At 46.1% G+C, this 25,904-nt stretch overlaps 1 protein-coding gene across 2 annotated transcripts in view; it reads right to left on the minus strand.

Moving 5' to 3' along the window:
* The window catches only part of LOC140392659 (segment polarity protein dishevelled homolog DVL-1-like), a 248,438-nt gene that overhangs the window by 127,149 nt on the left and 95,385 nt on the right, over nucleotides 1–25,904 (minus strand). For both annotated transcript variants that reach the window (XM_072478148.1, XM_072478146.1), the window contains exon 3: nucleotides 3,531–3,652. In XM_072478148.1, coding sequence (XP_072334249.1) covers nucleotides 3,531–3,652 — 122 coding nt within the window. The remainder of the gene's footprint in view (nucleotides 1–3,530; nucleotides 3,653–25,904) is intronic.

Raw genomic sequence — 25,904 nt, forward strand, 5'->3', positions numbered from 1 at the left:
GGGAGTCCAGGGGGTGGGAGAGGCAAAGTCTTGGCCTTTGCCTCCCTGATAGCCTAGAGACGGATTTTGCTTGGGTGGAGGGTCTCAGAGGCACTCAAAGCAGGAATGTGGGTGAGTGACCTGGCGGAATTCCGGAGGTTGGAAAAGATTAAGCTCGTCTTGAGAGGGTCAGTTGACAGGTTCGCCCGGAGGTGGAAGCCATTCATCGACCTCTTTAAGGAGGATTGAGGTGTCAGCAGAAGGGGGGGGAAAGGGGGTTAAAATGGGGAAGACAGGACGAGAGGAGGGGAATGTGTGGGTGTCGGCTATTTTGTAATGCTGTACAAGTTTGCTCTTATTTGTGTGTTTGTGGTGTATATAAATGCCCTAATAAAATCTTTTTTTTTTTTAAACTGCAAGTAGCAAATATAGGTAAAGTTGCCAGATGACCATCGGCTGCTTTCCCCTTTGAGGGGGAGAGCTGACTGGTGGTGGTTTAACGTGAGGATCACCACACCTCAGGCGAGGGGCAAGTTTGAGAAGGCGGGGCCTTCATGAATACCTCAGCTGTTACGGGAATTGAACCTGCGTTGCTGGCTTTGCTCTGCATCACAAACCAGCTGTCCAGCCAAATGAGATGATGCATTTTGGCAGAAGGGGTACAGAGAGGCACAACAAACTTAATGGCTCAGTTCTAAAGTGTGCGTGAAGATAGGGCATGTGCACGTCAATCCTTGAATATGGCCGGACGTATTGAGAGAGTGGGTTAGCAAAGTATATGGAATCTTGCACTTCACAAATAGAGTCATTGAGTATAAACACAGGGAAGTTATGCGGAGCCTTCAATAAACTCTGGTTGGGTCCCAATTAAAGTACTGCATCCAGGTCACCACACTTTAGGCATGATGTGAAGGTCCTTGAGAGGGTACAAATGGGTCAAGATTTTGGGGGGGGTTAATTGGAAAGGCTGGTGTTGCTCTCCTTGGAGCAAAAGAGATCAAGCGGAGATTTAATAGAGGTACAAGATTATGACAGGCTTAGTACACAACTTTTCCAATTAGCTGATAGTTCATGGGGTTACAGATTTAAGATTATGGGTAAGAGATGTGGTAGAATGTTATGATTTGAGTGGTAATTACCTGAATCCCACTGCCCCCGAGGGTGGTGGTAGCAGAAAGGAATTTGGAAGCACACTTGAAGGAAATAAATATGCAGGGTTACAGAGATAGAGTGAATGAATGAAACTGACTGGATTGCTCTGTGGGGAGCTGGCATGGACCCAAAGGCCTGAATGGCCTCCCTCTTTCCGTAAATTATTCTGTGACTCTACGACCCAATGAGAATTTTAAAATCCAGGAGTTGAGGGACCAGGAACATAGGTCAGTGAGTACAGTGATAATGGATGAATGGGACAAGAGTGAGTCAAAAGGTCAGCATTACTGGCTTCCTTTCCTGGTAACACTGAGGTGACACCGCACAGGTACATGTGCCTGCTGGTTCCCGCAGTTCCTCCAGATAGACAGCAGGGGGAGCCTGCAGCCCACTCTGAACGCAGATCATTGCTTGACAAACAGGGGTGTTTGTCAAGCAAAGTCAAACATCTTCAGGCTCACTTTACTATTAATTCCATCAGTGTCAGGGGCTAGAATTATTTAAGCAAACAGAGAACATTTGCTCTTATCTTGGTCTAGCTGACATCACCCTCACTCCACAAAGCCACTGACTGAAACTCAATTTCACAGGCGCCAGATGCCTTTCATGTGGCCTCAGATAGAAAAGCCTGGAGTGGGGCGGGGTAGGATGGGGTGACCATATAACATAGGAGCAGAAACAGTAGGCAATTCAGCATATCGAGTCTGCTCCGCCAATCAATGAGATTATTACGGTGGCTAGCACTGCTGCCTCACGGCGCCAGGGACCCAGGTTCAATTCCAGCCTTGGGAGACTGTATGTGGAGTTTGCATGTTTTCCCAGTGTCTGTGTGAGTTCCTTCCGGCTGCTCCGGTTTCCTCCCACAGTCCAAAGATGTGCAGGTTAAGTGGACTGGCCATGATCAATTATCCTTTAGTGTCCAGAAATAGGTTAGATGGGATTACAGGGATAGGGCGGAGGAATGAGCCTAGGTAGAATGCACTTTCAGCGGGTCAATGCAGACTCAAAGGGCCGAATGGCCTCCTTCTGCACTGTAGGGATTCTACGGAAGTGCGTGAGTGGTTTGATGTGATAATTCTCAACTCCACTTTCCTGCCTTATCGCACAAGCAGGGTGGCATTTGGGGGATGGAGTGGCACTGGTGTAGCGGATGGAGTGGGGTGGGATTTGGGGGCGGACGAGGTGGTAGATACCACAACTTAACTGAGTCATGCCTCCACATCGCACCATCAGTCATTCCCACAGGATTGTTAATTCTCCTTTGCCACTGGACAACACCAGTTGTGTGGAACCAGGGACAAAGGGCAAACAGTTGTCCTACTGAACTGCAGACCAATTCTCACCAGTTCTCCCTGTGAGCACGTCTCAAAGCCTGCCCATCAGTGTCTCCGACTCCAATAATCTTCCCCAGAACATCAACGCTAGGGGTCCCTCACTACCATGAGCCCCTCCTTCCTCTTACAACCTACAGGCTACGGAAACCCAAGCTGGACCCCCCCTTAGAACCCAAGCTTTGGCATCAGCTGATCATAGCTCCCTACCTTAGTTAATCTGCTCCCTTACTCTTTGTAACCTTGGCTTTGAGTCTCAGCCTTTAACCTGGCTCTTTCAGTACGAGAACATTGTGTCCCCTGAACGCCTATTATTGATCTCCCACCATTCCCCCTTTCTTCACTGCACCATAAGCTTTAAAGTTTCCTAACAAATCAAGCATAGAAACATCTCATTTCACAGTCATACAAGTAGCCCCAATAGCCCTCCATCTCCCCATGACACAGTTACTAAATACTGAAACCACATAGGAAAGCAATGTGAACGTGGAAGTCCTGTTCCTCCCTGCCCAGATATCACAATGCCTACACAGTCATCAAAATTACAGTGACTGTGACGCAATATGAGGCACTCTGAGGCACTGTGCAAGTGCAAATCTTTTGTCACACTGTAAACAGGCAGGCGGTAATCTGCACAATACTGATATCGTGATGAATTCAAAAATAGGTACAGAGTTTACTACACTCGGATACAAAAGTTCCAACCCATCCCTTTGATGGATCTTAGTCAGGGCTGGGCTACACAAGTCCTGCTCTTCCATCTATATCATGCTCACACACACACAGAATAGCATGAATTACCTTCAGGTATTAGTGTTAGAAAAAGCAGAACCACCAGCTAATGATGTAAGGAAGTGACAATTATTAATTATTGACCCTTTCACTGCAGAAGTGTAATGATAAAGCATTGTAGATGCTGCAAGTCTCTCCACTCCTTCTCACCCCCACGGCTATCACCCTTGGATGGAAACATGTATCGAAGCAGAGTCAAGACGGACACTGTATGATATTTCCGCCTACTCACTCAGTGAAGCTCCACTCTAGAACTTGGAAAATAAAATTTCTTACTGGAACGATGGTGGCCTGGAGTCGCCAATGCCTCCGGTCCTCTCGATGGGAGGCGGTAATTCTGACATACTGTCTGCACACTGTGAGCCCCCGTCAGATGCTGAGCCTTCAGCCAGGACCAGCTGTGGAAAAAGATAAAGACACAGATTGAGTCGGGTGAGGAGAAAGCTGAGCACCAGGTGAAACAGGAAAGGGAAACAAAGATCAAGTGGAATGGAGGGGGGGCATACTGGGGAAGGGGAGAGGGAGAGACTGTGGTGGGGGCATCACCAAATGAGCCTGACTTAATGCACCCTGCACTATGAGCTGCAGTCATCCTATCAGCCAGGAATTAGAACAAGTGTTACCTTAATAGAGAACTGCTGAACTGGTGACAAGTGAGAATAGATACTTGCAAACCAGTTGATCATTTTCCCTTTTTGTGTCCCCAATGCAAATTTTGAATAGGACACTTTAAATTCCACTTATTAATGTGCCCTGTTTGTACCCCCTCATGAAGTGTGTCAAGCTGATCAGCATCATTTTCCACTCCGTGATTAGATTACTATCTAGTGTTACTGAGGGCACAGCACACATTTCCTCCTCTGCCCCAGTGTCGCCAGGTATATATTTTAACATTGCCTGCTTATTCTCACATAGTTTTCTTTGCAAATCGTGTAAGTTCTACATGTATAGAAATCAACCATGAAATGGGATGAAGGTGAATCCTAGTTTAAGAGTTTAAGTGTGTTAAGAGGAGAAAGGAACAAAGGGAAAGAGAAGGGAGGAGAGGGAGCACAAGGAAAAGCAAGAGAAAGAAAAATGGCAAAATGAGACTGAAAGAAAGATCTTGTAAGATAGATAGAAACAGAAAAATTAAAAAATACTTTTCACTACTTCAGGGTGGTCCAAAGATTATTTTCAGCCAATGGAGCAATTTTAAAAGGTGGTCCCTGTTATAATGTACGAAATGTAGCTGTCAATTTACACACAGCAAGATCCAACAAACAAATGTGTTAATTATCAAATCACTTGCTTCACTAATGTCAGTTGAGGGATAAATATAAAGCTCCTCTTCTTCACATGGTGCGATGGAATTTTTTGCATCAAACTGACAGGGTAGGTAGGGGCTCGATTTAATGTCTCATCTACAAAGCAGCACCTCCAATGGTGCGCCACGCCCTCAGTGTTGCAATGAGTGCGTCAGCCTGGGTTGTTGGAAGTCAACTTGAACACAGGCCGAGTGATTACTGAGCCGCAGGCTAACACCTCCCAAGAGGGCACGAGCTAGTCATGCAATGATGGCAGGAAATCTAAGAGCATATCCAAAGATCTCCCATAACTCCCTACATAGTTTAGTGGTTAAATACACTGCTGTGTGTAGTACACAGGGCAAACAGCCCTGGATTCTACTCCTGGTTTGTGCTGGGGCAGCTGATTGCAGCCAAGGCAGGAGGAAGTGCAACTCACCACAGCACCCTTGCGTTAAAAAGAGAAATGAGTGTGGCCCAGCTGGTGAAAAGAAGATTGGTTTTGCTGTCTCCAGTGTTGAATAACCAGCTATTGTGGGAATCAGAAGTCAATATAATGAATAAACCACTGGTTTGTATTTTGCATGTTGGTTGAGGGATAAATGTTGGCTGAGTTGGAGCTCCCCTTCTATTTTTGAAAAATTGCTAATGGCACGGCTAGGAGGTTTTTGGCACCGTTTCGGGGAGGAGCAGAAAGGGTTCTGCCAGTGTCCTGGCTGGCATGCGTCCCTCAAACAACGTTCAAGCAAACGGGCTGACTGTGGTATCAAAGAGATCTAATAAAATTTAACTCAATGGGAATCAACGCGAAAACTCTCCACTGGTTGGATTCATACTTCGCACAAAAAGATGGATGTAATTGTTGAAGGCCAATCATCTCAGCTCCAGGATATTGTTGCAGGAGTTGCTCCTACTGGTGTCCTAGATCCAACCTTCTTCAGTTGCTACAACAAGGACTTTCTCTTCATCGTAAGAGAAAATGACTGCACAATGTTCAATACTATCCGCAACGCCTTAGATACTGATGCTGTCCCTGTGCAACAAGACTTGGACAACATTCAGGCCTGGGCTGATAAGTGTCAAGTAACATTCAAGCCACATATGTGCATGGCGATGAATATCTTCCTTGTTAAGATGTAGTGTTCAGGGCTTATTTCTAGATATTATATACTCAATGCGTCGCTTCAGTTGCTGCTTTTCAAGATTGAAAAAGCCCATCAACTGAAAGAAATCCATGCTTCGCCGACATCCGGAACTGAGGTGGACGGGACTCAAAAATTACAAAGCCAGCAGGTGTGTTGACTTCTTGACCCCATGCCTGACAGTGCCCATTTTGGTTATGCGGGTTTGGGGATCTTGGAAGGCTACCTGCCCCCATTAGGCGGAAAGGCAATTAGGCTCATTATGAACCTTATTAAAGGCAAATTAAGGGGGCTGATGAGGATTTTACAGATACAATATGATGGGGGAAGGCAACTAAATGGAAAAGCAGCTGAGGGGGCAATGTCCAGCTGAAGTGCCCTTCAATTACACTTGTATTGCAGCCGAGTTCTTCTCTGAAGCTAGTGTTATGGGCGAGGCGTTTTCAGAACCCCAAAATGTATCATGGAGTTCAGCCAACCTCTCCCTTTAATGGATTGTTGCTTTTGAAGCACGCGGCTTGTTCTCTAGGTGTGATATTACAATTATGGACATGTGGTTTTTAACACAAAACAAATGTTTATTCCATGAACTCAACTTAACCTCTTAAATAAACATTGGATCTCTTAACATCCCATACTTCAAAGATAACCCTGAAAATTACAACACTAAATAATCCTTCAGTTATCCCTTTCAACATCCATGACTTAACACCTTTAAACAGAAACACATCAGGTTAAAGGCTTTGCTATTCTGAGTTTAAATCACCCAAATGATGCAGAGATAGTCTTTCATGGCAGAGATCCAGCTCACTGCAAAACACAGACACACACCCAAGCTCTTTTTCAAACTGGCTTTCTACCTTCAAGCAACTCACAGCAAACCAGAACTTCTCAAGCTGCTGTCTTAAACTGGCTTTCTCCTTTTAAGCAGCTCACAGCAAAACAGTCAGTCACTTTTAAACTGCTCTCAGCAAAACCAGCCAGGCACTTTTCAGCTGCTCTCAGCAAAACTGAAATCAAAAGCAGAAGTGAGCTCAGCTCCCCGCCCCCCCCCCCCCCCCCCCGTGACCTCACTTCAGTAATATGATCAATTCCATTCCTTAAAAGGTACATTTATTAAACATCCATTTCTTAAAGGTACTCTCACATGACACCTCCCCCCAAGAAAAACAAATAAACCATCAACTTCAAGATGGTTTCATTTTTCACTTTTGCACCATCGACTAAGAAATGCACACAGTAAAAATACTTTTTCGTTTCACAAAAAAAACCAACACATGCAAACAGGCATAATAATAATATAGTCCATTTTTCTTTGCTCTTCTTCCTCCAACCGAAATCCTTCTCGATTGACAGTCTCTTTGAACAAAGTCTCTGCACGATCCATCCATTCCTCTACTCCTCGGCATTTCTCCTTAGAATCAGATACTTCAGTTCAATCTGACCACAGAGCCCCTTGCAATTCTCCAATACAGGAGCATTGGTGATCCCAGCTTTCAGGCAGTCAAATGCCTGTTGAAAGTCCGCTGTCCAATGACATTTTTAACGATTCATTAGCAAGTCCATCAGTGGAGCAACCACGCGACAAATCTTTTGCACAAAGGTTCGATCAAATTCATTCATGCTAAGAGATTGCATTATTTCCCATCGTCTTGAGGATATCGGAAACTCCTCAAGGAAAGTGATTTGGGCTTCTCCAAATTCACTTTCGGCTAGGTTCATCACCAAACCCGCCGCCTGAAGTCAATCGAAGAACTCCATACGATGGTTTAAATGTTCTTTCCATGTCTGGAAGCTGGAAATAAAAGCAGATTGTCCCACTTTCTCAATGCAATCCTCCAAACGTGGGATAGGATAAGAGTCCGTTCTTGTAACTGCATTCACCTTTCTGTAGTCCACACACAACCGTTGGGTACCGTCTGGTTTAGGTACCATCACTATGGGTGAGCTCCATTGGCTGCAACCCACTTCAATTATGCCATTTTTAAGCATACTCTCAATCTCTCTGTTAACCTGTGCCAATTTTAAAGAATTAAGTCTATATGGAGGTTGTTTGATAGGAACAGCATTTCCCACATCGACATCATGTATAGCCATTTGAGTACTTCCCAATTTATCTCTACAAACTTGCCCATGTGATATCAATAACTCTTTCAGGTCAGTTTGTTTTTCCTCTGGAAGGTAACTTAACAATTCATCCCAATTTTTAGGAACATCCTCATTTTCCAAGTTAATTTGAGGTATGTCAAATTCACAGTCATCTGGATTTGGTTCGTCACGTTGAGTTAGAATCATTAAAACCTCCTTTTTCTCTCCTTCCCTTTCAAAGTACGTTTTAAGCATATTCACATGACACACTCGATGAGTCTTCCTTCTATCTGGTGTTTTTACCACATAATTCACCTCACTTACTTTCCTTTCAATCTGATACAGTCCACAAAACGTAGCTTTTAAAGGCTAACCTACTACTGGTAACAACACTAAAACTTTATCCCCACTGGCAAAACTACGAACTTTGGATTTCTTGTCCGCTACCCGTTTCATCACATTTTGTGCAACTTTCAAATGTTGTCCAGCCAATTCACCTGCTCTATTTAATCGTTCCCTAAAATTTGACACGTAATCCAATAGTGTAATTTCCGATTTCTCATCCACCAATTTTTCCTTAAATCAATTTAAGTGGTCCTCTTACCTCATGACCAAAAATTAGTTCAAAAGGACTAAATTTGGTAGACTCATTAGGTCCATCCCTAATTGCAAACAATACGAATGGGATTCCTTTATCCCAATCCTCTGGATAATCTTGACAATACGCCCTCGACATTGTCTTTAATGTCTGATGCCACCTTTCTAACGCTCCCTGCGATTCTGGATGGTACGCAGTTGATTTAAATTGTTCTATTCCTAAGCTATCCATAACTTCTTTGAATAACTTTGAAGTAAAATTCGATCCTTGATCCGATTGAATTTCTGTGGGTAGTCCATATCGAGTAAAGAATTTAAGTAACTCCTCCACAATCCTTTTAGCTGTAATATTACGTACTGGAATGGCATCTGGAAACCTAGTAGACACATCCATTATAGTCAAAAGATATTGATTCCCACTTTTTGTTTTAGGAAGTGGTACTACACAATCGATTAGGACCCTCGTAAATGCTTCCTCAAATGCTGGAATGGGTATTAAGGGCACTGGTTTTATCACTGCTTGAGGTTTCCCTATCACTTGACATGTATGACATGATTGACAAAATTTAACTACATCTTTATGTAGTCCAGGCCAATAAAAATGTTTCTGGATTTTAGCTCGAGTTTTCCTTATTCCCAAATGACCTCCCACTGGTATCTCATGTGCAACTCGCAACACCTCCTTTCTATACCCTACCGGCAATACTACTTGATGAACGTCTGCCCACTTTTCATCCGCCTGCATATGTAAAGGTCTCCATTTTCTCATCAAGACATCACTTTTACGGTAATAACACTCTGGTATACACTCAGATTCCTCTTCCGTATATGCTTTCTGATATATCCGTTTTATTTCCACATCTTTCTGCTGTAACTCCGCCAATTTTCCTGCACTAAAAATATCCACCTCATCCTCCACCTGTTCTTGTTCTTTTTCAACCACCTGATCAAAAATAATTTCTGATAATTGCACTTCAACTTCATCTTCACTCTTTGATTTCTCCTCGTCTTACCCTGTGACTTCCCGACCTAGTTACTACACAATCCAAAAAAAACCCAGGATATTCTTCCTTCAACCCTTCAATTGTCTGATTTTCCACTGGCTTATCAACCACAGTAGGCATCACTCCCACTTGCGATCCAGCTGTATCATTACCCAAGATGAACTGTATTCCTGGACAAGATAGTTTCTCTATTACTCCTACTACCACTTCCACCACTCTTCACTGGACTTTCCAATATTACCTTATATAATAGAACACTACTCCTCTCACCCTGAATTCCACATATCACCACCTTTTCTGGCAACATTCTTCCCAAACTACATAATTCCTCATCTCTTACCATTAAAGATTGACTAGCCCCTGTATCGCTTAAAATTGTGACTTCTTTACCTGCTCCTCCCGATACATGAGTAAACTTTACCCACACAATTAAATTCTTCAAAGACATCTGGCACCTTCTTAACAATTACTTCTTGAACAGGCTGTACAATCGTTTGCACCTCCTTCGCTTCCCTTGGGCTTTCCTTTACCACTCTAACAAATCCCACTGTCTTCTCCTGTTTTACCACATCAGCCTTCCCAGTGCTTTTTTTCAACCACCAACACTGACTTTACATGGCCTAGTTTATTACAGTGAAAACATTTGAAACTTTTAATTTCTCTTCCACCCTCCTGGATTTCTTTTTTAATCTGAGCTACACTCTCTTTATTGTCTCCCATCAGATCACCTTTATCTTTGCCACTTGAGTATTTCTCATGTCCCCAGATTCTGTCCCTCACCAGCTGAAACTGATGTCGAAAACCAAGCTTTGATTTATGAACCAATTCATAATCATCTGTCATTTCTGCTGCTAATCTCGCAGTTTTAACCCTCTGTTCTTCCACATGAGTTCTCACTACATCAGGAATTGAATTTTTAAACTCCTCCAAAGTATAATTTCTCTGAGAGCTTCATACATTTGGTCTATTTTCAAAGCCCTTATCCACCTATCAAAATTACTCTGTTTGAGCCTTTCAAACTCCATGTATGTTTGACCAAATTCTTTCCTTAAATTTCTAAACCTTGGTCTGTGAGCTTCAGGCACTAGCTCATATGCACTTAAGATGGATTTCTTCATCTCCTCATACGTTCCAGATACCTCCTCCGGTAGTGATGCAAACACTTCACTAGCCCTACCTACCAGCTTTGTTTGAATCAGTAATACCCACATGTCCTGTGGCCATTGCATTTGTTTAGCTGCCTTCTCAAATGAAATTAAAAAGGCTTCCACCTCCTTCTCGTCAAACTTTGGCAATGCTTGGACATATTTAAATAGATCTCCACCACGTCTTCGACTATGACGCTCTGTCTCATTATCCTCATCCATCTCCTCCAACTGTACGTGTCCCATTGCGTCTGCCAATTTTAACTGATTTTCATGTTTCAGAGCCATTTTCCGAAGTTCAAACTCTCTCTCTTTTTCCCTTTCCTCTCCATCTCTTTCTTTGTTTCTTTCTTCTCTCTCCTTTTCTTTTTCCTCTCTATCTCTATCTCTTTCTTTTTCTTTCATTGCATATTCAAGGCGCTTTAACTCTTTTTCATGTTCAAATTGCTTAATCTGCAACTGGAGCTTTGCCATATCTAGTGAGTCAGAATGTCTCACAGGCAAACGTAAATGCGCAGATACCGCGTTAAGTACCTCATCTTTTCGTATTTTGCTAGGCAGTGTTAATTGCAATGCTTTCGCCAAACCTAAGTCGGTCTTTACTCTCTGTCCTTAAGGTATCACGTGTTACCGCGTCCAACCCCAAAAACTTCTGAGCCTCCGAAAGAGCCATTGTTCACAACACACTCCCCACTTAAACCAAAATACCACACCGGAAAAACAACAATCCTTCACTAAGTTCACAAAAGCCAATCCAATAGATAAGACTTTTATCCCCCTCGAGCCCCCAATTGTTATGGGCGAGGTGTTTTCAGAACCCCAAAATGTATCATGGAGTTCAGCCAACCTCTCCCTTTAATGGATTGTTGCTTTTGAAGCACGCGGCTTGTTTTCCTGGTGTAATATTACAATTATGGACATGTGGTTTTTAACACAAAACAAATGTTTATTCCATGAACTCAACTTAACCTCTTAAATAAACATTGGATCTCTTAACACCCCATACTTCAAAGATAACCCTGAAAATTACAACACTAAATAATCCTTCAGTTATCCCTTTCAACATCCATGACTTAACACCTTTAAACAGAAACACATCAGGTTAAAGGGTTTACTATTATGAGTTCAAATCACCCAAATGATCCAGAGATAGTCTTTCATGGCAGAGATCACAGCAGATCCAGCTCACTGCAAACACAGACACACACCCAAGCTCTTTTTCAAACTGGCTTTCTCCCTTCAAGTAACTCACAGCAATCCAGAACTTCTCAAGCTGCTGTCTCAAACTGGCTTTCTCCTTTTAAGCAGCTCACAGCAGAACAGCCAGACACTTTTAAACTGCTCTCAGCAAAACCAGCCAGGCACTTTTCAGCTGCTCTCAGCAAAACTGAAACCAAAAGCAAAAGTGAGCTCAGCTCCGTCCCTGTTACATCACTTCAGTAATATGATCAATTCCATTCCTTAAAGGTACATTGCTTAAACATCCATTTCTTAAAGGTACTCTCACATGGCACTAGAAGGCTTCTAGTTGGCCTCCAGCTTTCAGAGCCTGGTTGTACCCTTAATTGGGCAGGAATTAGTCTCCATGCCAGTTAAGGCCATACCCTCACAAAATCTTAACTTTAATCAGTTTCCCACTGGAGTCAGGAGCACAGTGGGTAGCACTGTTGCTTCACAGCGCCGGGGTCCCAGGTTAGATTCCCGGCTTGGGTCACTGTCTGTGCGGAGTCTGCACGTTCTCCCAGTGTCTGCATGGGTTTCCTCCGGGTGCTCCGGTTTCCTACCACAAGTCACGAAAGACTTGCTGTTAGGTAATTTAGACATTCGCCGGAGTGTGGCGACTAGGGGCTTTTCACTGTAACTTCATTGCCGTGTTAATTATAAGCCTACTTGTGACAATAATAAAGAGTATTAAAAAACAATCATAACGTATTTTTCTCTACCTCAGTGGGGAAAATCCAGCCCCTTATTTCTGTAAGAAAAACAGAAAATGCTGGATAAACTCTTTTGACAGCCTCTGTGGAGCGAGAAACAGAGTTAATGTTCAGAGTCCGTGTGACTCTTTGTCAACTTTGAAAAATCATATAGACTCTAAACGTTCATTTAGTTTCCCTCTCCACAGATGTTGCCAGGCTTGCTGAGTTTATCCAGAATTTTCTTCTTCTATTTCAGATTCCCAACATCCATAGTAATTTGCTTTTATTCCCATATTTCTGTAATCTTTCTTCATAACTTCAGTTTCCCATAATGTTATGCCTCTATCTTGTGGCCCTTCTCTGCACCACCTTCAAGGCTTGAATGTCCCTCTTATGAAATGGTAACCAAATTGCAGACTGTAATCAAGGTCAGGTGTGACCAGAGGCTCATTACTTACTTAAAAAGCCAATCGATGGATCGGAGAGACAAGATGGTTACTAATGATTCCAACAGCGAAATATAGAGACGTTTCTTTTCTCAGTGGTTAGAATGTGGAACACATTACAACAGGAAGTTTAGAGACGTGCAAGAGAAAAGTGGATGGGTACATGTAAAGAAAGGAATAAAAACGACACGCTGGAGGCTGAGGAGAGGTAGATGGAATGGGAGGAGACAGTGTGGAATACAGTATAAAAATCAGCGCAGGCTGGTTGGACCAAAAAAACTTTCCTATGCTGGATGTTCTCAGTAATCTATGAAACCGAGAGAGACCATTCGACAGGAGATGGGAGGGAGGAGGCACAATAACAGCTGTGGAACCAGCGCTTGTCCTAGAATATTTGAGCAATGAAATGTGAACTTTGAAATAGTTTATTCTGTCTTTCTGTTAATTGCTGCCACCCACAGCCTGATTTACAGCTGATAAGCTTCCTCTGGCTTGTCACTGATTCTGTGGAACATGTTGATTTGATGTTACACTCTCCAGCATTAAATCCTGACGGCTGAGGCAAGAAACCTAGAGATTTCCCAGCTACTCTGTGGTCACTGGGAAGATGCCATGCCAAGCCAGATCTTGACCACACCCATTGTCAAACACCATATGATCCAACAGGGATTACTGAACAGTATCAGCAGCAGGAACGTTTGCTGATTTCTTCTCTCTCTGTCCTTGGGATACTGAGGCCAATTGTAGTTCCTTTTACCATCTCCACTGAGATAAGGTAGCTTAGCATATTTCCACAACAGGCAGTGCACTCCTACTCTGTGGGACCACCTCGCCGTTGAGATGTTAAACTGTGTCTCCATCTGACCTCTCGGGTTAATGTAAATAATTCCATTGAAGAAGACCAGTGTCCTGGCCAGTATTTATCCCTCACTGAAAAGAGGAAAAAACAAATTAATTGATCATTGACCTCACAGCTATATGAAACAAGCAGCAGCTTTCGTTCAGCTTGTAGGGATGTATTGTAACACTAGGGAGCAGCAACAGGGGTCATTTCAGAGTCACAAACACACAGTTGGAAGTTTAATGATTCATCAAGTCATTATTGCGATACTAGTTTGTAGTACAGAAAAAAATTGTTCATGTCTGCGCTAGCTCTTTGCTAAAGCTATTCAAACAAGCCCACTGATACCATACAAGTGACCGGTGTAACAAGAAAATGCCACCCCTTTTGGAATTCTCCTGTCTGGATAGATGAGATGGGACTATTCACAGTTGTCATCTGCACTGCTCATGTGAACTAGCAGGCTGTGTAGGGGCTGGTCAGGTGAAATGCAGAATCCTTGAACATTTGTGCAACGTTCCCTCTACATGTTTCTCGCTATTTGAGATTTAACAACCTCCGTATATCTTAATACTTCCTGACATGGCTCGGTGTCAAATTTTGTATGATAATCACTCACTTGAAGCACTTTGGGATATTTAACGATGTTAAAAGTGTAAACCTAAATGTAAGTTGTTCTACAACAGTGTAGAATTATAACAGCATAATATAATTAGCTTGATGCACAATAATAAAATAGTTTACAACAACTTGCAACCAAATGCCAAGGCACTTTTCACAGGACATTAGCAAATAGAATTTGACACCGAGCCACAAAGAAATTTGGTCAAATGTTTAGCCAAAAAAGTAGGCACTAAGGGTATCATAAAGGAGGAGAGAAAGAGTGAAAAGACAGAGGTTTAGGCAGGGAATTCTAGTGATCCTACCACCCTCGACACCGTCCTCGCTACGCCCTTCCAAAATTCCTCCAGCGCTGGGCATGCCCAGAACATATGGGTGTGATTTGCTGGGCTCCATGAGCACCTAACACACCCGTCCTCACCCCCAAAGAACCGGCTCATCCTTGTCCCAGTCATGTGTGCCCTGTGCAGCACCTTAAACTGTATGAGGCTGAGCCTCGCGCACGAAGAGGAAGAATTCACCCTCCCTAGGGCATCTGCCCATGTCCCCTCTTCGATCTCATCTCCCAACTCCTCCTCCCACGTACCTTTCACCTCCACCACTGAGGCCTCCTCCTCTTCCTGCATCACCTGGTAAGTTTCCGAGATCTTCCCCACTCCCACCCACCCCTCCGAGAGCACCCTGTCCTGTACTGTGTGTGGCAGCAGCCGCGGGAATTCCACCACCTGCCATCTGGCAAACGCCCTTACCTGTAAGTACCTGAAGGTGTTCCCCGGGGGGAGTCCGTACTTCTCCTCCAGCTCACCCAAGCTCGCAAACTTCCTGTCCACAAACAGGCCCCCCAACCTTCGTATCCCTGCCCTGTGCCACCCCAAAAACCCTCCACCTGTTCTTCCTGGGTCAAACCAGTGGTTCCCCTGTAATGGGGTCCACGCCGAGGCCCCAACTTCCCCCCTATGCCGCCTCCACTGCCCCCAAATTTTGAGGGCAGCCACCACCACCGGGCTCGTGGTATACCTCCTTGGAGGGAGCGGCAGCGGTGCCGTTGCCAGCGCCCCCAAATTCTTATCCACACAGGACCCCGTCTCCAGCCTCTTCCATGCAGCCCCCTCCCCCTCCATCACCCACTTGGGCACCATCGTCGCATTGGCGGCCCAGTAGTACCCACAGAGGTTGTGCTGCGCCAGCCCCCCCTATCTCTACTCCACTCCAGGAACACCCTTCTCACCCTCGGAGTCCCTCGCACCCACACAAACCCCATTATACTCCTGTTAACCCGCCTGAAAAAAGCCTTCGGGATAAACACGGGGAGGCACTGGAATAGGAATAAAAACCTTGGGAGCACCGTCATTTTGATTGACTGCACCCTACCCGCCAAGGACAGCGGCAACGCGTCCCACCTCTTGAACTCCTGCTCCATTTTCTCCACCAGCCTTGTAAAGTTAAGCCTATGCAGGGCCCCCCAGCTCCTGGCCACCTGGACCCCCAAATATCTGAAGCTCCTATCCGCCCTTTTTAGTGGGAGCTCGCCAATCCCCCTCTCCTGGTCCCCTAGCTGAACACGAACAGCTCGCTCTTCCCCATATTGAGCTTGTACCCCGAAAAGTCCCCAAATTCCCCAAGCATCCTCATTACCTCTGGCATTCCTCCCACCGGGTCCGCCACATACAGCAGCAGGTCGTCCGCATAAAGCGACACCCTATGCTCCTCCCCACCCCGCACCAACCCCCTCCAGTTCCTCAACTCTCTCAGTGCCATAGCCAGGGGTTCAATCGCCAGTGCGAAGAGCAGGGGGGACAGGGGACACCCCGTCTCGTCCCTCGGTGCAACGGAAAGTACTCGGACCTCCTCCTATTTGTGGCCACACTCGCCATCGGGACCTCATACAACAGCCTAACCCACCTGACAAACCCCTCCCCAAACCCGAACCTCTTCAGCACCTCCCACAGGTACCCCCACTCTACCCTATCGAAGGCTTTCTCTTTCTTAAAAAATTTTTTAAAAATAAATTTAGAGTACCCAATTATTTTTTCTAATTAAGGGGCAATTTAGCGTGGCCAATCCACCTAGCCTGCACATCTTTGGATTGTGGGGGTGAAACCCTCGCAGACACGGGGAGAATGTGCAAACTCCGTACGGACAGTGACCCAGGGATTAAAACCCAGGTCCTCAGCGCCGTAGGCAGCAATGCTAACCACTGTGCCACCGTGCTGCCCTATCGAAGGCTTTCTCAGCATCCATCGCCACCACTATCTCTGCCTCCCCCTCCCTCGCCAGCTTCATGATAACGTTCAAAAGCCTCCACACATTTGCGTTCAACTGTCTCCCCTTCACAAACCCCGTTTGGTCTTCATGGATGATCTGCGGCACACAATCCTCAATCCTCGTGGCTAAGACCTTTGCCAGCATCTTGGCATCTACATTTAGCAAGGAAATCGGTCTGTAAGACCCACATTGCAGGGGATCCTTGTCCCGCTTCAGGATCAAGGAGATCAGTGCCCGGGGATTCGTCGGGGGTAAAGCCCCCCCCTCCCTTGCCTCATTAAAGGTCCTAACTAACAGCGGGCCCAACAGGTCCGTATATTTTTTATAGAACTCGACCGGGAAACCGTCCGGCCCTGTTGCCTTCCCCGCCTGCATGCTTCCTATCCCTTTGATCAGCTCCTCCAGCCCAATTGGGGCCCCCAGTCCCGCCACCAGTCCCTCTTCAACCTTTGGAAACTTCAATTGGTCCAGGAAACGGCCCATCCCTCCCTCCTCCCGTGGAGGCTCGGTTCGGTACAATTCCTCGTAGAAGTCCCTGAAGACCCCATTGATGCCAACCCCACTCCGCACCACGCTCCCTCCCCTGTCCTTAACTCCCCCGATCTCCATAGCTGCGTCCCGCTTCCGAAGATGATGCGCCAGCATCCGGCTTGCCTTTTCCCCATACTCATAAATTGCCCTCTGGGCCTTCCTCCGCTGCACCTCCGCTATCCTGGTGGTCACCAGGTCGAATTCGGCCTGGAGGCTACACCTCTTCCTCAACAATCCTTCCTCAGGCTCTTCCGCATACCTCCTGTCTACCCTCACCATCTCCCCCACCAGCCTCTCCCTCTCCCCCCGCTCCTTGTGGGCCCTAATGGAGATCAGCTCTCCCCTCACCACCGCCTTCAGTGCCTCCCATACTATCCCCACTCGGACCTCCCCGTTGTCGATCTCCAAGTACCTCTCTATACGTCCTTGGACCCGCTCGCTCACCTCCTCGTCCGCCAACAGCCCCACCTCCAAGCGCCACAGCGGGCGCTGGTCCCTCTCCTCCCCCATCTCCAAGTCCACCCAATGCGGGGCGTGGTCCGAAATGGCTATTGCCGAATACTCGGTATCCTCTACTCTCGCTATCAGCGCCCTACTCAAAATGAAAAAGTCGATTCGAGAATAAGCCTTATGGACATGTGAGAAGAATGAAAATTAATCTCCAAGGGTCCACCCCTCCCATTTGGTCCATAAATCCCCTCAACAGTCTAGCCGCCGCCGGCTTCCTGCCCGTCCTAGACCTGGAGCGATCCAGTGCCGGATCCAACACCATGTTAAAGTCTCCCCCCATTATCAGGCCCCCCACTTCCAAGTCTGGGATCCGACCCAACATACGCCGCATAAAACCCGCATCGTCCCAGTTCGGAGCATACACATTGACCAGTACCACCCTCTCTCCCTGCAACTTACCACTTACCATTATGTACCTACCGCCATTATCTGCCACAATGCTCGACGCCTCGAATGACACCTTCTTTCCCACCAAGATCGCCACCCATCGATTTTTGGCATCTAGCCCAGAGTGAAACACCTGACCTACCCACCCTTTCCTCAGTCTTACCTGGTCTGCCACCTTCAGGTGTGTCTCCTGGAGCATAACCACATCCCCCTTGAGCCCCTTCAGGTGCGTGAACACGCGGGCCCACTTAACCGGCCCATTCCGTCCCCTTACATTCCAGGTTATCAGCCGGATCAGGGGGCTACTCGCCCCCTCCCCCGCCGACTAGCCATGACCCCTCCTCGGCCAGCCACGCGCCCGCACCCGGCCCGTTCCCCACAGCGGCATACCCCCGTCTCGACCCCCCCCCCCCCCCCCCCTCGCTCCAGCTCCTCCTTGACCTTAGCAGCAGCAACTCGATTCCCCCCGCAGCCCCCCCCGGCTAGGACCCATCCTAGCTGGTTTACTCCCCCCATTGCACTTCCGCAAGTCAGCTGACTCCTGCTGACCCCGGCCACTCCCGCCTCCCCTTCGACTCCTCCCATTGTGTGGCACACCCTCCTCACCCGCTCCCCATCCACAGGCTCTCCCCCTCCCCCTCCGTTCTAAGCGCGGGAAACAATCCTCGCCCCCCCCCAAAGTCTTCGGCGCGGGAAAAAAGCCCGCGCTCTCCACCTACCAGGCCCCGCCACCAACCAAAACAGTGCCCAACCCGCCCCATCCACCCTCCCCAACCCGAAAGAGAAAAACACAGAGAAAAAGAAACCCAAAACAATGCAAAGGCCCCACCCCCCCCCGAACCAGAAATAGGCATAACATATCCACCGCAGTCCCCAATCGTCCATCCCGACCCTCAGTCTGTGTCCAGCTTCTCGGCCTGAACAAAGGCCCACGTCTCCTCCGGAGACTCAAAATAATGGTGCCGGTCCTTGTAGGTAACCCACAGTCGCGCCAGCTGCAACATGCCAAACTTCACCTCCTTCCTGTGCAGCACCGCCTTCGCTCGATTGTACCCGGCCCTCCTCTTCGCCACCTCCGCACTCCAGTCCTGGTATATTCGAACCTCTGCGTTCTCCCACCTGCTGCTCCTCTCCTTCTTGGCCCACCTGAGCACACACTCCTGATCGACGAACCGATGGAACCGCAACAGCACCGCCCGCGGAGGCTCGTTAGCCTTGGGCCTCCTCGCCAACATTCTATGGGCCCCTTCCAGCTCCAGGGGCCCCTGGAAGGACTCCCATCAGCGAGTTCAACATGGTGACCACATAGGCCCCCACGTCCGGCCCCTCCAGGAGGCCCAGAATCCGCAGATTCTTCCGCCTCGACCGATTCTCCATCTCCTCAAACCACTCCTGCCATTTCTTGTGGAGCGCCTCGTGCGCCTCCGCCTTTACCACCAGGCCTAAGATCTCGTCCTCATTGTCAGAGATCTTTTGTCGAGCCTCTCGGATCGCCACCCCCTGGGCCGTCTGTGTCTCCAGCAGCTTATCAATAGAAGCCTTCATCGGCTCTAGCAGGTCCGTTTTAATCTCTCTGAGGCAGCGCTGGATACCCTCCCGTTGCTCCTCCGCCCACTGCCTCCACGCTGCCTGGTCTCCGCCCGCCGCCATTTTGTCCTTCTTCCCTCCCTTCTTCTGGTCCACCACCACCTTTTTTGTCGCCCCGCTCCTAGTTAAAGCCATATACTGACGGGGAGCTATTATTAACTCCTTCCCACACCGGGAAATGTCGAAACCGTGCCCATGGGGGCCCTGAAAAGAGCCCAAAAGTCCGTTTTTGCGGGAGCTGCCGAATGTGCGACTTAGCTCCGCATAGCCGCAACTGGAGGTCTCGAGGGGGAATCCTTTTGGCAGTGTTCGCTTCACCAGTCTGCCCCAAAAAGTCTATGGAAACTCCTGAAAAAGGTCTGAGAGTCCGTTCCAGACGGGAGTTGCCGAATGCGCGACCTACTCCTCCATGGCCGCCACCGGAAGCCTCGTCCCCACTTCTTCAATGGCCTTGGAAGATCTTTTCACAGTTGTTCCCTCTGCTGCTGGAATTCACCTTTAATAGAGGCCCTCAAGTCAGCTTGCAGCTTTAAGCTTGCCCTTCCCCCGCCTGCATGCTGGAAGAGGCCCCTCTCTCCCCTGCAGTTACAGCCAAATCTTTTACTGTTTCTGCCGGGTCTGGTAACCAAAAGACATACCATTCCTGGGGGACACTGTCAGGGGAATGTTGCAGTCTTCTTCCCACACCGGGAAATGTCAAACAAATGCCATGGGGGCCCTGTAAAAGAGCCCAAAAGTCCGTTCCAAGCGGGAGCTACCGAATATGCGACCTAGCTCTGCATAGACGCACCCGGAAGTCCGAAGAACTCAGTAGTAATTTACATACGGCAACAGAAATAATTTTTAAATTGGGTTGTTTTAGTTCAATGGGGGATAAATAAAAGTTGCAAAACTATGTAAATGAGGTAAAGATAGGGCAAGTTTACATTTTAAAACACAAAGAGTTAAAGTAAAGAAAGAAATTTAGTCAAATCTGGGAATAATGCACTTATAAAGAGACTAGAAACAATAGGGAGGTCAAAGGGAAGGAACAATTTAAGAAAACACTGAAACCTGTGCAAGAGGGTAGCTGCTTAGACCTCCCAGAAGACAGTGTGAATAAAGCCAGATCAGGAGACCCAGTTGCCGTCAAGCTCAGAGGACACCCCAAGAGAAAAAGGGTAGAAATGTGTTGTTTAAAAAAAAAGGGAAAGGGTAAAATCAGGTGATAAAAATTACTGGAATTCTATAGATTTTAAATCTTTGAGGATTGTTGCTAAACAGAAAAGGGGAAGGTTATCTCTCAGGGTAGGTTAAGTTAAGATTAGGAACGGTTTTAAAGTACTGTTTACTGTGTGAAGCCATTCTGTATTTAAATGTAATTTTAAAATATTTTTTAAACTTAAGTTTATTTTTAAATAAAATTATCACAATTGGTTGGAGATGCTTTTTTCTGATTTCAGAACCTTTCCTCATAATATGAAATGAAAATGAAAATCGCTTATTGTCACAAGTAGGCTTCAATGAAGTTACTGTGAAAAGCTCCTAGTCGCCATATTCCGGCACCTGTTTGGGGAGGCTGGTACGGGAATTGAACCATGCTGCTGGCCTGCCTTGGTCTGCTTTAAAAGCCAGCTATTTAGCCCAAAGTGCTAAACCAGCCTCTGCATAATATAAAAATTGCTTTCACTGTTTTGGCAGTTGTTTCAAGTTTCCCTTTGGGATTTGGGCAGCTCGACATTTACCATTAGCAGTGCCTTAACAGAAGAACACCACTGGCTTAAAGATGCTGTCTCCCATACTTCCATTCCTCTTCAACTGTATCACAAAACTACTCTTCTCCTCACATCCTGTGTGCATATTATATATTTGGAATTTCAGTTCAGTTTATATTTGGTTTCCCATTGGTTTTTAGGTTACCATTGGGAATCTGTGCTCCAGACACACTGCTGTACGTATAAGACGGAACAAATTTATACAGGGTTACTGGATTATAATACTGCCCTCCATTATTCATAAGTGTGCCTGCCTGTTAAAGTATAACTTTATCACCTCTGGTTCCTGATTAAGGAAAGCGTCACCACACTATCAATCAGTAACAGGCCTGAGCAGAGAGAAGGCAGCACTAACCTAGAACAGCAGCACACTCACTATATTTCGGAATCACTCCATATCGATTTAAGGAATTAAATGAGGACTTTCTGTTCCCATGAAAGAGGCAGACTCCAAAAATTAACATGACTTGCCTGCTGACTAGTGGTGTGCTTGGAGAATTTCCTGATTGTATTTCAGACTTCCAGTAATAATGGATCTTTTGTATTTCTACTAAGCAATCACAGATTGTTCGACTGAAGTTAAGGAGAATTTGGTTATCGATACAAGGAGAATTTGGTCATCGATACAAAGGATTACCTGTGCCCGGTCATTCTATAATTCTACAATAGATTTTACTACTTCAAATGTCTGAAGTCCAGCACCTACTAGTTTTACAGCAGCAATTACAACAATGAGATCCTATACAGAATGGGCTTAAACTACGTGCATGTACATCGCGCGCATATGTACCTGCTTACCAGCATATTGGCCAATGAGAGAACAAGGTCTGATAAGGGTGTGCCTAACTTGATATAAGATCATAAGAATAATTTTTTAAATATTCATGATGACAATGGAGGAGGAGATTCTGGAGCTGGCCAATTACCTGCTGTGCAGGTTCATTAGGCGCAACATCGGCACAGGGAGGAATGCAGAGAGGGATGTGTGAGTGACCAATATCATCACACAATCACAGATTTGCCTCCCTCTAACCCCACGTTTGAAAGCAGTCCGGTTCAGCCTCAGGTCCGCAAGAAACTTCAGAGAGTCGTGAACACCGCCCAGTCCATCACACAAGCCCGCCTCCCATCCATTGACTCCATCTACACCTCCCGCTGCCTGGGGAAAGCGGGCAGCATAATCAAAGACCCCTCCCACCCAGTTTACTCACTCTTCCAACTTCTTCCATCGGGCAGGAGATACAGAAGTCTGAGAACACGCACGAACAGACTCAAAAACAGCTTCTTCCCCGCTGTTACCAGACTCCTCTTATGGACTGACCTCATTAACACTACACCCCTGTATGTTTCATCCGATGCCGGTGCTTACCCTATTATGTATTTTCTTTTATTTCCTTTTCTTTTCGTGTACTTAATGATCTTAATGATCTGTTGAGCTGCTCGCAGAAAATTACTTTTCACTGTACCTTGGTACACGTGACAATAAACAAATCCAATCCAATTCAATGCAGTTACCAGAGAGATGAATGGAGTTTGTGCTGGGAAACTGGGATTTGGTGGGGATAGCATGCATTTATATTTCTAAAAGATATTTGATAAAATTCTACACAGGTTATTTATTTCTTTTTAATAAACATTTTATTGAGGTATTTTCGGTATAGTAACAACAACAAAATAAACAATATACATGAAACCATAAACATAGTGCAAAAGCCAATTACCTCTCATACAGGTCACACCCTTATTGACCCCCTACTCTAATCTAAACAACTACCCCCCCCCCCCCCCCCCCCCGCCCGCTGACGATTAATTTTCCGCGAAGAAGTCGATGAACGGTACCCACCTCCGGGTGAACCCTAACAGTGACCCTCTCAAGGCGAACTTGATTTTCTCCAAACAGAGAGAGCTAGCCAAGTCCGATAGCCAGGTCTCTGACTTTAGGGGCTTTGAGTCCCTCCATGCAAATAGTATCAGTCCTGGGCTACCAGGGAAGCAAAGGCCAGAAACGTCTGCCTCTTTCTCCTCCTGGATTCCAGGGTCTTCTGACACCCTGAAAATCGCCACCTACACAGGTTATTAATGAAGCTCCTAGCTGTGCAGATTCAGGGCTAAATGCTGGCTAAGAAGTTGGCTGAAGGTAAGAAGCAACAGGCACCGATTGTAAGGGCAGTAGAAAGGTGGGGGAAGTACGGAGCGCTGTCCCACAGCTCAGCACTGGGACTTGTATTCCAAATTTATATAATTTGGATTCAGAATCTCAATGCAAATTAGTTAAAACTCAAAAGTTTTGGTAAGTCCTTGTGAAATTCAACAATTTGAGAATCCAGAGCTTGTGATGGGTGTTTTCTAAAATCTCACTGTGCCATGGAGGTTTGTGAACATTGACCACACTGCTCTTTAGCGAAGGCCCTTGAGCTTGATCTAAGAGCTGAAGTTTGAGCCTTACTGAAATGAAGGGACCACAAGAATCCAGCCACAACTACTGCGAAAACAAGTTCAGCAATTTAAATGTTTTGACCGTTGACATCATTGTGTTTCCATTGGCACCAGAATCCTGTCTCATTTCGATACTTCTGTAGGATTTTACATCGAAAATATCATTTTATATCTCTAGTGATTCTATAACACAAATATAATTTTAAAACATTATATTGAACATCTGATATAAATTTTCTCATGAGACTTTATATTTATCTAATCACGGTCTTGAAAATGAACAGATACAATAGTAGCCAGGCTCAGATGGATGTCCTGATGAGTCCTTTGCTGGTGCCAAGTGAAGCAGCCAAACAATAACACAGTTGAGGTAGCATTATTCAAGAAGGGAGGAAGGGATAAACCAGGAAACCAGGTCAGTCAGTCTAACCTCAGTGGGGGGGAAACTACTGGAAGCAATTCTGAGAGACATAATTAATCTGCATTTGGAGAGGCAGGGATTAATCAAGAACAGTCAGCGTGGTTTTGTTAAGAGGAGGTCACGTCTGAGCAACTTGATTGAATTTTTTCAAAGAAGTGACCAGGTGTATAGAAGAGGGAAATGCATTTGATATCGTCTCCTTGGACTTCAGCAAGGCTTTTGGTAAGGTCCCACAAGGGAGACTGATTGCGAAGGTAAGAGCCCACGGGATCCAAGGAAATTTGGCAAATTGGATCCAAAATTGGCTGAGTGGCAGGAAGCAGAGGGTGATGGTCGAATGGTATTTTTCTGACTGCAGGCCCGAGTCCAGTGGGGTTCCTCAGGGATCAGTGTTAGGGCTCTTGCTGTTTGGGGTTTATATAAATCATTTAGATATGATATAGGAGAGTTGATCAGTAAGTTTATGGATGATACAAAAACTGTGGGGTGGTAAATAGTGAAGAGGATAGCCTTAAATTACAGGAGGACATAGACAGGCTGGTCAGATGGGCTGATCAGGAGCAAATGGAATTCAATCCGCTTGAGTGTGAGGGGATTGCCCTTGGGCAGGACAAACAAGGTAGGGGAATACATGATGAACAGCAGGCCCCTGGGAAGCACTGAGGATCAGAGGGACCTTGGTGTGCATATACACTGGTCTCTTAAGGAAGCAGGGCAGGTGGGTACAGTGGTTAAGAAAGCATATGGTACACTTGCCTTATTTGCCGAGGCAGAGAGTTTAAGAGCAAGGAGGTTATGCTCGAACTGTACCAAATGTTGGTTATGCCACAGCTAGAGTTTTGCATGCAATTCTGAAATCAAAATTATCGGAGGGATGCGATCGGACTGGAAAGGGTGTGGAGGAGATTTACCAGGATGTTGCCTGGGCTGGAGAATTTTAGTTATGAAGAGAGATTGGTTAGACTGGGGTTGTTTTCCTTGAGTAGAGGAGAGTGAGGGGGAGGGGGTCATGATTGAGATACATAAACTTTTGAGGGGCACAGATAGAGTACACAGGAAGACACTTTTCCCCTTGGTGGAGGGATCAATGATCAGAAGGCATAGATTTAAGGTGAGGGTCAGGAGGTTCAGAGGGGATGTGAGGAAAAACTTTTCACCCAGCTGGTGGGAGTCACTGCCTGAAAGGGTCGTGGAAGCAGAAACCCTGATAACATGAAGTAGTATTTAGATTTGCACTTACAATGCCAAGGCATACAAGGCTATGGGCCAAGTGCTTGAAAATTAGAATAGAATGGTTGTTTTTGACCGATGCAGACGCGATGGGCCAAAGAGCCTTTCCTGTGCTGTGGACCTCTGTGACCCTGAACTGTCCCGGTTATGTAATTGAGAAGTGGAGATCTGAAACATTCATGGGTCACAAGGCGGATACAAAGTGACATGGGATATTCACTCTCCCTGCTATCCTACTACTTGTTGGGGTAGGCACTCTCTGAGTTCAGACCCAAGCGGCCACATCATAATTCAGTCTAAGGTTTCAACTGTGGTCTAATCCTACTCTGTACTCGCACAGCACCCAATTTATGCACAATGGTAAAGGCATGTCCTAATCATGCTTTAAACGTGGACTTCATTCAGGATATAATTTTCTGGAACCGTCTTTTATTTAAAAATAG

Source organism: Scyliorhinus torazame, chromosome 16, assembly GCF_047496885.1.
Source record: "Scyliorhinus torazame isolate Kashiwa2021f chromosome 16, sScyTor2.1, whole genome shotgun sequence".
Lineage (NCBI taxonomy): Eukaryota > Metazoa > Chordata > Chondrichthyes > Carcharhiniformes > Scyliorhinidae > Scyliorhinus > Scyliorhinus torazame.